At 48.6% G+C, this 13,729-nt stretch overlaps 2 protein-coding genes across 2 annotated transcripts; both read left to right on the top strand.

Moving 5' to 3' along the window:
• The first annotated feature begins 4,263 nt into the window (after nucleotides 1-4,263).
• On the top strand, nucleotides 4,264-6,267 carry LOC148978315 (uncharacterized). The gene has a single exon (XM_089133644.1). It carries the CDS (start codon nucleotides 4,264-4,266, stop codon nucleotides 6,136-6,138), a length of 1,875 nt encoding a protein of 624 aa, XP_088989770.1. The 3' UTR covers nucleotides 6,139-6,267.
• On the top strand, nucleotides 6,142-13,330 carry LOC148978314 (uncharacterized; the record flags this gene model as incomplete). Its single annotated transcript, XM_089133643.1, has 2 exons — nucleotides 6,142-11,433; nucleotides 11,489-13,330. Coding segments are annotated over 2 exons (7,134 nt in total), but the record flags the coding sequence as incomplete, so codon positions are not given.
• Nucleotides 13,331-13,729: the final 399 nt, after the last annotated feature.

The raw sequence follows: 13,729 nt of genomic DNA, 5'->3' as shown, positions 1-13,729 counted from the left end.
ACACAAACACGGACATCTCTGAAAGCTTGTAAAAGAGTTACCAAAATTATCTAGTATGCCGAAATACATGTAAAAGAACTGTAATTCACTATTTCAGCTTCGAATGGACTCACGCGTGTCAAAGAAGTTTAGATAACTGTAATACAATGCTTTAAACATGTAATTCAATAATGCTGTCAAAATAGTCCAATGTGTTTGATGTCTTTGTAATCCTCATAGCATGATCTGTCTTTTAAACTGTATATCGATATTGTGAAATGTATACCATTATGTATAAGTTTGTTTTCAAAGTTAGCAGAACTTTTCCTTTGTCTTAAGAACCCAGATTAACAACGTGATATGTTAATCAAGTGGGCGCGCGCTCCTTCAGTTGTGTGACGCTCATTGGCCATCCGAGGGTTAGGGGGGTCCCAAAACACCCTTGAAAAACTCTCGCCACAGATTCATCGCTATCTTAACTCTTATGACTCTTATGTCTCCTAATTTCTTAGCTCTCTTACCTGATTGCTATTGTTCTTACTCTTAAGCTTAGACTCTTGAACTCTTTCCGGAATTCCTTGGACACTCTCGGCGTCTTCTGAAGCTTTTTAAAGTTATCAGTTTTCGTTATTTTTACTTCGTTTACTTTTGCGAATAGCCAGTTACAGTTCGTACGTGTGTCCTCTCGAACAAGAAGACACCATCCAGCACGAACTCGTTTTGAACTCCCGCGACGCACACCCACGTGGGGAGAACAAAGGAACCTGTCTCCAGCCTTACGGACAACCGCACGCTCCCAGCATACAAAGGTCTGAATAGCAATTTGTTCCATCAAATTTGAAACTCAAGATATAATCCTGTGGTTGTCTCTGAAGGTTTAAAGCTGTGCTAGTAACTGTACTTCTCTTTGTATTCCCATTTTCCCTTGTTTCCTTTTTAGTTTCACTTTCATTTTGTGTACATACATATATCGTGTGATTTTTGTAGTGTAACTTAGTCGTGTGTTTTTATTAAACTCATTTATACATTCTTTGCCATTGTTTGTATTAATCACATAACAAAGCCTCTTTAATATTAGATCCTAACGCTACAAGCTGATTTTGTTGAGTGCACAAAACATTGTCAGAATAGTAAGCTAAACAGATCAAGTGATTAATAGTTTTACAGATCCGCACGCTGGCGCGCTGACTGAGAAAACTGTAATCCTTGTTGTTATAAAGAACAGCCCCGATCTGTGGAAAATATATGTTCCAAATTAATCATAATTCGTTGTGTTTAATTTCGTCATATATACCTGAAGCAGACGTGTGTTGTGACACACCCCTCGTTGGGTGATTTAATTCATGTGAGAAACTCGGTTTAACGAATATTCTATAAGTTGCTGATCCAGATCATTGATTTTGGAATATTCTTCCCCTGAATTCAAATTGAGCTATAAACTTAAGCCGAGATTCTTTACAGTTTTATGGTGGAGAATGCGGGCATATTTTAAGCTTTGTTGTGTGTGAAATTAATGCAGTGACAATTTTTGTATACTTTGCTGTTTGGTTGAGAAACACGACCGCGCGCCGTCGCGTGACTCAAGTGCGCGCCGACGCAAATTGAGAATCTGCAGTATCTCTCAAATCCGCAATTACATGATTGAATGTGCTTAACGTTTTAGTCGTGGTAATTGTTAAAAATAAATTGCAGTTCAGAATACTGATATTCACTGTTAAGTGTTTAAGGTTAAACTGTAGTTTGTGACGAAAGTAATATTTACCTGTACAGACGTGTACATGTTAAAGATATTCTTTCGACTCGCCTGTTCAAAACGAGATTCTTTTGTCAGGACGAAAGAGGAAAGAGTAAAGCGATGTTCCTTTAATCTTCCTATAGCCAAGGCCTGATTTAAATTCGTTTAGTTAACGAAACACTCCGAGTTTTAACTTTTGATTTAGCTAACCAGATGTTAAAGCAGAACATATCAATCATTAAGTGCTAAATGATTAATGTGTTTGGAGTAAGCCACAGACGTAAATTCCTGTGATAAGTGTACGTGTAAGCGCAGTAAAATAATTTCTGCCTCACGCACCCGTGAAAATAGCACGAGAAAATCCGCCTGGATTTTATTGCATGCATTCAAATTTTGCGCCCCCAGAAGGGACAATGAAGTGGTTCTGATTGTAATTCTACTCCTCAACGCTAGAGCGCAGCCTAGCGCCTCAGAGTTTCAAATTACCACCAGACCCTTTTCATCGACGTGAGCAAAATAGTGCCATCGCGTGGACATTTGTTGAATAGGTCTTGTTTTCCTGAATTTCCCTTCCCAGTCATTGTTAACTCTCATAATTGAAGCGATCGCAGCGACGCTCGCCTCTCCTCGTTCTGTTTGAGATTTCAGTCTATTTTCAGTTGGACTCATTCTGTGTCAATTTACAACAAGCTGATTGGCATCGAGAGTGATATCCACCCGTTAATTTTCATAATCTCATTCAGATTTGGTTTTGAGAAAACGTAAGAAGATACACCTGAATTAAATTCTCATTTAATCTCATGAATTGTGTTATGGGCATTTCCACTTAATTTTCGTTTCCCTCCAAATAAGGTTATTGATTTCTCCCTCGGGTAGATCAATAAGTCTTATTAATAATTTACTTTTCTCCTTTCTGATAAATTGATTGGTTTGTTAATTCGTCTCAAGGAATTGATAACTTTTGTTGATTTGTTTTCAATAGATCAATAACTGTTATTAGTTGTGTGAATTGATAACGCTTATTAATTTTCTTTAATAATTTTTTTGATTAATTAATTTTTTTTTTGAAAAAAAATTAATTAATTTTTACTTTCATTTATTTGATTTCTTTTTTCTGTTTCTTTTTTTTTCCTTCAGCCTGTGATACCCTATCACATAGCCTTAGGGATTACGTAACATCTCTGCACACGCTTATTTGAATTTAATTTAAAACCTTTGAATTGCAATTTCAATTAAGTGTGTCTTTTCTACCAGGCTGACCACAGAGAACACGCCCTCTGGTGGCCCAAACCCGCCACTGCGTCTGTGTACCCTTGTGTCTCCTGCCCCACTCTCTGACTCTCTCTCTCCCTCTAGGGTATTCTGATTGTCATACTTCCCTTTTTGTGTTTTCTTCTCTGCCCTTAGGTAGTAAGATTTTGTATTTTATACCTCACAAATACTCAATTTGGTTTAAACAAGGTCAACTTTAATTAATTTTAGAGCCCTTTTTCTGCCACATTTCAGTATTTTACAGGAAACATTCTCTTGTGTGTGGTGATCTGATCTTCATCCCTGGTTGGTCTCCAGTGGACGGATTTTTCCTACCGGCGTAACCAGCGCTAGCTGTGGGTGAGTCTCGGACCCTCCTGTCTCTGTCCATTGGTGCGGCACGCAACAAGACATCAGCAATCTGGTAAATTCCACAAAGAGGGGTCACTCACGCTGCGACACAAGGCAATTTCGGAACGTTCTCGCAAACCGGGGCCTAAAAAGGGGCCACCCTGAAAAGGGGGTTCTGTGGGTACACCCTTTTTGCAGTGTCGTAAGCAGGTGACATCCTCGGAATTGCCAGGTCGTGTTAAAAGTCGAAGTTGTTTGAGCGGGCGCACCGTGGTAGATGTACAGGAAAGGCCCGCGGACACCTCAGTTGAGTGTCTGGAGCGACGGGGGAATTTTCCTCACCATTGGTTCCATTCAGGAGTGATTTCGGGTCACCCCAGGCAAGCTGAATTAAGGTAAAGAAATACAGATCATTCACTTAGCATAGGCCACAAGAATATTAGATATTCTCCCTTGTCGTCTAAGTGCTACCCATTCGTGCCTCAGGAAACACACATAGCCGGCACAAGCCTTCTTAGTCCCCGTAACATTTTCTCAACTGTAATCATTCTCTGTATCCACAGACCCGTTAGTCCCAGTGCCTAACCCCATTTAAGTTTTCTCTTACCTTGCTGTTTTTCTTCTGCTCTCTGTTCTGTGTGAACTGTGCCTTTCAGGTCACCCAGAGACACAGCCTACAGAGACACCCCAGGAAAGCTAAATAACAGACTGACAGCCGAGCCGTCAGTGGCAGCAGTGACCCACTGGTTCCGGCCCTGTCAAATCTCTATTTAGGCCCTGCGCTGACCTAAACAATTTGTCTCTCTCACCGTCTAACTGTCTCCATCAGTTAACCAAAATTCCCGTAAACGGCATCGTCCGTACCAAAGGGATAGCGCCTAAATTGTGAACAAACTTGCATTTGGTCTTTGTGTGTGTTGTGCTCCTCTCGCCTACAGTAAGCCAGTATGTCCCAGTCTCCCCACCCGGCCGCCCATTGGGACAGCCTTGAGACATGGCTGACCGCCATGACCGCCGCGTTCCTGCCCAAGGAGGACAGCGACGCTGAGCCCCGGAGCCAGGAACAGCTGGACGCCGAACTGGACACGCTGATGAGGCAGGACCCGACGCAGAGCTACAACCACAAAGAATGGGCCCGAATCGTGGGAAAGCTGGCCCATACGCTGGTCGCACAAGCCCGCCTTCACGAGAGAACTGCCACCGACCTGGAACAGGAGACGGCAACTCTACGGCTCCAAGCGGAGGAGGCCCGGCGCGACCAAGCAGAAACCCAGAGTCGTCTAGACCAGCTACTACGCGACGAGGAGGAAAAGTACCCAGACCTGCAAAATGAAGTGCAAAGACTTCAAGAGGCCCTGGAACACCTCCGTCTGGACACCGACCAAAAGGACTTAAACGAAAGGAAAGCCAGAGAGACGCTCACCGAAAAACTGGAACGTGGTGACTCTCTCCTTACCAGAGCCAAGGCTGAATTGAAAGACAGAGACGCTAAAGCTAAGGCCTGTGAAAAACACTTGAAAACAGCCCAAGCTGAAATTGATAAACTTTCCCAACAACTAGATCTCTATAAAGACGAGCTTGACGCCGTCCACCAAGAACTAAAACACTCCTATAAACTGCAGAGTGACCGAGTCAGGGAAACGCACACTACAAAGTTTTCCCTGACCAGTCGACCCGCACACTTCAGTCAAGACTCCAGAACTGTGATGGAGGACGGACGTCCACCGTCTCAGACATCTGCGGACAGCCTGCCAGGGTCCCCGCCCTCTGGAAAAGGGGGGGCCTCACCGTCAGTCCCTGACACTCGCCACGGCATGGGCTTCAAAGAACTTGACAAGTTGGCAAGAAACATCCCTACCTTCACACCAAACCCTGCAGGAGGCCACGATGTTCATGCCTACCTGAAGGACATTGACTTTCATTTGAACACTGTTCCCCATGTCACCCCGTGGGACAGGTTGTATCTGGTCAGAATTACGTCCAGTCGGGACGTACGCAGCTTCCTGGATCGTCAACCAGACGCTGTCAAAACGGATTACCAGCAACTGCGACAAGCTTTCATCCGGGAATTCTCTGATCCAGAAACTGATCAAGGACTAATCACCGCGATGAACCTCAAGCAGGGACGACTGGAAACTCCGCAGGCCTATTATGCTCGCCTCAGGCAAGCCTACTTCGGTGCACGGAACGAGCCCGGAATGGAAGAGGACTTTAACTTCCGAACTTTGTTCCTCCGAAATCTGCATCCCACTGTGAGCCATCACTTAGGGGTCCTGGCATGCCCTCAAACCATGACAACCCAACAACTGCGAGATTTGGCCCACAAAGCTTTTATCAAACAGAAAATGGTTTCTGAAAAGACTGTTAGAACTCCCTCTATCTGCCCCATCACTGATCACCACTCAGAGCTGGCACTAGAGGGCGCCCAACAGCACCACACTAACAGACTGTTTAACAACGACTCCAGAACGTTTCAGGCCAGCAGAGGGCAACGCAACCGTGAGGGTGCACGCCCCAAGCAGCAAAGCCGACGCCCTGAGTCCTTTGGCAACCCACGGCCTCCCCACAACCAAAGGGGTGGAGCCACCCGGGAAGCCAGCCAACAGTCAAGAACCAGCCGAGCTCCAGCAGCAAGAACGCCTAGCCCAGAGCAGCGGCAACAGAAAACTCCACGGCAGGCCCCAAGCAAGTCCAAGTCCAAATCCGAGCCTGCCACAAAGACAAACAGTAAGTCTACGTCAGAGAGCGCAGAGATCCTGAAAGTTCTGAAAGAGCTTCTTCACAAGAAAACTGACAAAGAGGATAGGCCAGATTCTTCGTGACTATGGGTGAGGACTAAAAGCCTGTCTGACAGCCCTCCTATTGAATTAAGCTCCCCGAACACTGCTCTCCTGACACAGACCGCTGAACCAGCTGTCACAACACCGAGTGACAGCGATACACACTCCTTGCTGTTGCCCACCACACACCCCGAAGTGGACAACGCAACCCCTCACACCAGCGAACAAACCTCTGAGATACCTGAAAGTGCTGTTTTGGTCGTGTGTCTCCACAGCGAATCACGAGACACTGACCCTAACTGTTTATCGATCACCACACAAACCCCATCGCCAAAACTCCTGGGGAACCTGATCGAAAAAGGACTAGCACGCAAGCTGTATCTCTCCATCACGCTGGAAAATAAAGTGAAGCTTGAAGCCCTGGTCGACACGGGATCGGACCTCACTCTGATTTCAGCTGAACTCTTTGAAAGACTCAGATTTGAAGCTAACAAGCAAAACAGAACTTTAAATTCTCAGAACTGTGGGTTGAATGTGCAGTCTTACAGCCAAACTAACATCCGGCTTGAACAGATAGCTCCCATCCATCTGACCATCGGTCCCATGAGTCTCATCCATCCTGTGTACATTTCACCTATGGACACATATCCTCTCCTTGTCGGCAAAGATCTTTTAGATCGCTTTGAGCCCTTAATGGACTTCAAACAACTGAAAATTTGGGCTCAAGTGCGAGAACCTCTCCCCTGTCAGCCACCCAGGTCAACTGAGCCAGACTGTCAGGTCACCAAGGTCACGGGAACTTTCGCCGACAGCCACCGAGACACAGACTCAACACTGGAGCGAGATTCAAGTTCACTCCTCTGCACTTTCCAACTCCCCAAAGACTCTGAGCCCTTCTGCCCCAAGGTCAACACTGACCTGCAGCTGAATGGTATACCCACAACAGACATTGTGCTCGCGCTATGGGCAGACAACTCTGCCATTAGCCTGTCACTTTTCACTGAACTAATTAAAGTCACACCTGATCTTCCTTCTGCAAGCAAGCGCACACGCTTCCCTTTGAACTCATGTCCATCAAACATGGTGACTGCAAAAGGTATCTGTGCTTTGAACTTGAACTGGAATAACAGGTGCCTCACTCATTACTTCCTGGTCCTGCCGGACCCGTCTCACAACGTCTACATTGGGGCGGACATCCTGATTCGCCTCCAAGCACATGTGGACATTATCAACGAGGTATTGTGGGCCCCAGTGACTTTACAGCCAGCTGTTGTTCCCACACACACTGACAACCTCATGTCAGGCCAGACCATCCCAGAGGTCTGCACCTTGATCAGTGAACAGGACACTGTAGTACCTGCTTACACCAAAGGGGTCGCTGTTCGACTCAACATTCGACGTGGTCAAACCCTAAACCACACATTGGGTTTCTTTCAACAGTCACCTGAGTGCATTGAACTTGGACTAACACTGGAAGCCACGCCCCTCACTGAAGTGTCATCGCGTGCGGTCTACATCCTGTTCAACAATTGCATCACAGTGGACATCACAATCCCAAAAGCCTATCGGCTGGGATGGCTAGTGAGCCATGATTTCCCTGACTTTGAATTGACTTTACCATTTATCGGGCCCCTCCCGATCGCCATGATGCCCGACGGGTACACAGGCGACACACTGCGCACAGCCCCTTTCAAGATCATCTCCATTGCCTCAGTCATGCCAATGGACAAAGATCAAGTATGCAGAACGGAGCTGACGGAGGACCGACACCTCGCTGTCTACACAGTCTCCAAACAGCCTGCCTGCGAGACTGATGAAACCTCTGCACCTACGCTTGTCAACTCAACGGGTGACTCACTTACTGAAGAGCCCTATCCGGGATTTGAATCTCAAGTTCAACAAATCCTATCCGACGCTGATGCAATCCAGGACGATGCAGATCGACAAAGACTCAGACAAGTCCTTTACAAATTCAAAGCGTCATTTGCCAAAGACTCTTTAGACTGTGGTCTCACCCACCTTCACACCGTGCGCATCCCAACGCACCCTCAAGCTCCCCCTACCTATATGAGACAATACAAAATCCCACTGGCGTCACACGAACCGGTGCAAGAGATTATTGACTCCATGCTTGAGAAAGGTATAATTCGTCCATGCAACAGCACCTATTCTGCTCCCATCTGGCCGGTAATCAAACCGAATGGCAAGTGGCGACCAACGATCGACTACAGGAAACTGAACCAACAGGTGCCTCTGTCACGATGGCCCATGACCCAGCTGGAGCAAGAAATACCCCAGATCAGAGGAGCCACCATCTTCTCTACGCTCGACGTGGCCTCTGGATTCTGGACCATCCCAGTACATCCAGACGACCAGCACAAGCTTGCTTTCACTTTTGGCAACAGACAATTCACTTTCACCAGGTGTCCATTCGGCTATGCTAACTCACCTGCTGAGTTCAACATCTTCCTGAACAAAGCATGCCCCGATGCGAGAATGAGAGGAAATCTCATCTATGTGGACGACGTGCTGATGAAAAGTACCACAGTAGCCGATCACCTGAAAGAAATAGACTATGTTTTGAACCAGTTAACAACTGCAGGTGCCAAGATCGCCCTCCACAAAGGACAATGGTGTCGAACCAAGGTTAACTACGTGGGACTACTGATCGGGTCACAAGGCGTCGAACCACAGACAAGTCGCATACAAGCTGTTCAAAACATCAAACCCCCCACCAACGTCTCTGAACTTCGAAGTTTCCTGGGGGTGTGCAATTACTCACGGCAGTTCATAGAGAACTATTCAGACATTGCAAAGCCTTTAACTGCCCTGCTGAAAAAAGACTGCCCGTTTGTCTGGACAACCGTCCAGGACAATGCCATGAAAGAGTTGAAACGTCACCTGTGTACAGCTCCATGCCTGGCCTACCCTGACCCACACAGAGAATTCTACTTGGAAGCTGGATTCTCCCAACACTGTCTCAGCGCTGGTCTGTACCAACGACATGACCAAGACAAAAGGGTAGTTGCGTATGCCAGCAAGACACTTCTTCCACCAGAGACTAAATTCTCAGACTGTGAAAAGGCGTTGCTTTGCACCGTGTGGGCTATACAAAGATTCTCCAACTACATTGGAGCTCAGAAAGTTATCGTAGAGACTTGTCATCAGCCTGTCATGTTCCTCAACAGCCAACGCATCCGTGATGGTGTGGTCACAAACTCCCGCATCGCCACGTGGTTAATGGCCCTCCAGGGTCGCAATGTTGAAGCAAGATATGCACAAAGCCACAAGTCAGCCCTGGGCAACGGCCTGGCGGCCTGCCAAAACTGCTCCGATAATGTCCCACCTGCAACAACCCATGTGGAAGAACCACAACAACAGACCTGTCACAGGTACTTTGAGGAAAATGCGTGCCAAGGTATGCCAACAGCCTACGTCGACGGATGCTCCTACAACCAAGAGGGCGCTCGTCAAGCAGGTGCTGGTGTGTTATGGGTAAATGATCTGCCTTGCCCACCGCAACACTTCAAGCTAGGACCCCAGTCATCACAATATGCTGAAGTGGCAGCCATTCTCATAACTCTGCAAATAGCCTCGGCCCACAACATCAGAGAACTCCTGATTTGCACAGACTCGAACTATGCCAGACTAAGTTTCACATGCCACCTTCTAAGCTGGAAACAAAATGGCTTTAAGACCTCAAACGGCAAGCCTGTCACACACCAAAATTTGTTTCAAGCATGTGATAACCTAACTAGACAACACGACATGATTGTCTACTGGAAAAAGGTGAAAGGTCACTCCAAACAACCAGGCCTCGACAAGGACCTGAACGACCGTACCGATGGCCTCGCCAAGGCGGGCGCACTGCACGGTACTCCATGGGCACCTCCTGCCCAACCACAAACCTTCGAGGTGGCAGTGCTAACCCGCAGCAAACGAACTTTCCCTGCCACACTGCCCACCTCACAACCTCTCACCCTGACTCCGCAGATCTCAAACAACGACATAGCGGACATGCAAAACTCTGACACCGCATTAAAGACTTTTCTGCACCACCTCTCAGACCCCACCAACCACCCACTCACGTTGGCCGACCTCGCGGCCGACCCTTGTCTGAAGCGCCTGCACGACATCAAGCACATGCTGCGTGTAACGGACAACATCTTGTGGTATAAGCCTGATGACACCACAATGCCTCGGCTTGTCGTTCCACAGTCCTTAAGGGGGGTGATGCTGAGGTTTGCCCACGACGCACCATGTGCCGGACATCACGGCGTCAGAGCCACTTATAAGACACTGAAACAAGTGGCATATTGGCCATGCATGCAAAAACACGTGGCGGAGTACATCAAAGAATGTCTGATTTGCTGCCAGTTTCAACCTGCAAATCCACACCACAGAGCTCCGCTGCAACGCAGGAAAGTCACATTCCCGTGGTCAGACCTGCAAATCGACTGGGTAGGACCTCTACCCCGATCAACAAGAGGCAACAAATACTTTCTCACAGTCGTGTGCCAGTTCACAAAATGGGTAGAGTGCCTCCCAGCACCCAACGACACCGCCCAGACCACGGCATACCTCCTGATGAACCACATATTCTCAAGGTTCGGATTGCCAATGAGTGTCAACTCAGACAGAGGTACTCACTTCACAGCTGAGATAATGCAGCAGATATGGAAACTCTTGGGTGTCCACGTTCAACTGCACATTAGCCACCAGCCCAGTTCATCAGGCCAAGTTGAACGGTCAAATCGGACTGTGGTCAGTATGCTGAAAAAGTATGTGGCCGCCAACCAGAAAGACTGGGACATGAAACTCCCGCTGGTGCTAATGGCTCTCAGAGCTACTCCGCAAGACTCAACCCAAGTGTCTCCCTTCGAACTAATGACTGGACGGCAGATGACACTGCCCCTGCACCTGTTGTACCAGCCAGGGGACTCAAGTCTCGTCACCGCTTGCACCACTCACCAGTACCTCGAAGAGCTGCACCGGCATCTGAAATCAACCTTTGCCTTCGCTCAGCAACAGCTTCAAAAGAGCGCAGAGGGTCAGAAAGCGTACTACGACCGGAAAGCGTCACACCAGGAACTGGCTGTGGGTGACAGGGTCTGGTACTATAGCTTCGCACAGCCACAACACACAGCCTCCAACCGGCTGTCAAAGAAATTCCTGCCACGCTGGACAGGACCTCACGAAATTGTTGACAAACTTTCACCAGTAGCGTACCGCATCCAACTAAGCCGGGGACAGAAAGACCCTGTGCTCAAATGGGTCCACCGCAACCAAATTAAGAGACATTCGGCTGCTGGCAGGGAGAGGCGGGGAGGGGCCAATGCAAACTAACTTGTTTCTCATCCTAGGAGCGGAAGACTGTCCTGCAAAACCATGGACACCTCCCGCTGACACACTGCCTCTCTCTCTCTCCCCCTCTCTTTCACCCCTCTCCTCTGTTACTGCTACTAGGATGTTGCTGTGGTTTACCATCCTGTGCCTTCAAGCGATCAGAGGGCAACCACCACCCGACGTCATCTCACCAGGTCCGGCGTCAGGCATCGTGCTGAGGGAGCAACCAGGTCTCTTGATCACCAACTGTCGGACCCACACCCAGAAAGTGTACGTCCGACTAGATCCCCGAAATGTCTACAGAGCACACTACCCCCGCACAGTAATCCAGTACAGCTGGGCTGGTGCCCGCTGGACAGAAGACTCCCTCTCCCACGCCGATGCCGACATCCGGCACATGCTGAACCAACTTGAAAAGATGACCGTCACCCAAGCCGAATTAAGCGGACACAATCGCCGCCCCAAACGTTTCCTGGGAGCCCTGCTCGGAGCCGCAGCTGCTGTGGGAACCCTGTTTAACATTGGTATGTCCAGCGTCAACGCAGTCAACCTAGCCACTGTAAGACGACACGTGGCCGAGATTCAAACAGAGATCCCACAGTTAAGAGAACAGCTCACCACGCAGAGCGCTTCCCTGCAGACCATCGGAAAGACTTTAAGAGGAACTGTGGTAATTCTCAACACCCACAGCGTCCTCCTGAACCAGACTGTGAACTCCATGAAGCAGCTGTTCAATGACTTTCAAACTGACTTTGCCCAAACGCAGCTTGTCACCGCCCTCATGACAGACATGCTGCGGGAGGTGAGCTCCTCCATCGACAGCCTAGCTATGGGCCGCATTCCGCCCTATCTCATACCTTTGAGCCTGGTCCAAAATGTGCTGGCTTCCGCCATCACCACGCCAGCCGACCCGCTCCAAGTCCACCTGGCCTACTCTCTGGGCAGCGCCATACCACTCTACGTCGACCCCGAGCAGAGGGAAGTGGGATTCCTCTTGAACCTGCCCATCATAGAGTCAAGCCGAATCTACAGACTTAAGGACATTGTCAATGTGGGGTTTTGGAAAGGTAACACGCACATCAAGGTTCGCACCCCCGATGTGGTAGCGTACCATGACAGCGATCCGCAACTGTACCTGGCTCCAAACCTGCACATGTGCACCTTGACCAAAGACATTCATTATCTCTGCCCAAGCAAACCCTTCCTCAGAGACAACACTGATGGAATCTGTGGATTGCAACCCATGTCCAGTGACAACCGGTGCCCTGCTGAGGCCAGACCTCGCATGCAAGTCGGCGAGACACGAGCAGAAATCATCGGTGACCGCTGGCTCGTAAACACTCCGGTTCTCACTGCTACTCTCACCTATGACCAACATGACACTGCCACTCGGGTCAACCTGCTCAACCAGAGCATGTGGATTCAAGTACCTAAAGGTGCCATCCTCCACGTCGATGATCTGGCATTGTATCATCTCCCGAGCAGTGAATATGAATCCGAACTGGAAATCCCCTCCTTCTTCAAGGACCACAACTTCACCCTGGGTCCAGAACTGGAACTGGGAATTGAGACAGGGGGGTCACAGTTAATTGACATTGCTCCTCTTGACTCTGCTCTGCAAGCTTTGTCTCGACAACCTCCTTTGACTACCTCACCTGTCATCCGAGCCTGGAGCGCAGCCGACACGGCGCTGTGCATCTCCATGGTAGTCAGCCACCTCTTAACATTAGGCTTGGCCTTCATCCTATACAGGAGACTCAATGAGGTGCGATCATCTACCGTCAAGCTCACCAAAGCTGTATCCGGAGGCTTCCGCCGAAACCCTCGAAGAGAAGCTCCTGCGCTGGAAGTTGCCAGCGACCTCATTGAGTTAAACCCCCAGCCCTGATGATCCCCTGCTAACAACTTCATGATTCACCTTCCATCCTCCCATGCGTGATCGGCAGAGGACGTCTCCGCAGGGACGTCATCTTCCAATCAAGGGGGGAATGTAGAGATTCTGGGTCGGACATCATTAACCAGTTTGCATGCAATTACTCAGAGCGTGGTTGGCAGAGACCCTTTTAACACATTCCTACGCATATGTGTTTTAATTCAACTTTGACTTTTACTGCAGTCAGGCGCCCGAGTGTCTGGGGTTACCTGACTAAGTGTGATTTAGGACGAACACGGAGACATCACAGGGCAACATCCCCCCGCCAATAACGCCAGTTAAACTGACCGCGATCAGATTAACTCTCTCTCCTCTTTGATCCTTTGACACCTCCAAAAGCGAGGGAACTCTGGA

The sequence above is a fragment of the Pimephales promelas genome, chromosome 7 (assembly GCF_988280905.1).
Source record: "Pimephales promelas chromosome 7, fPimPro1.hap1.1, whole genome shotgun sequence".
Taxonomy (NCBI): domain Eukaryota; kingdom Metazoa; phylum Chordata; class Actinopteri; order Cypriniformes; family Leuciscidae; genus Pimephales; species Pimephales promelas.
Note: the sequence above shows the minus strand (reverse complement) of the source record. Positions and strands in the feature narration are given on the sequence as shown.

Coding starts and splice junctions, on each gene's coding strand:
- LOC148978315 (XM_089133644.1), top strand. CDS start 4,264: ATGTCCCAGTCTCCCCACCCGGCCGCCCATTGGGACAGCCTTGAGACA.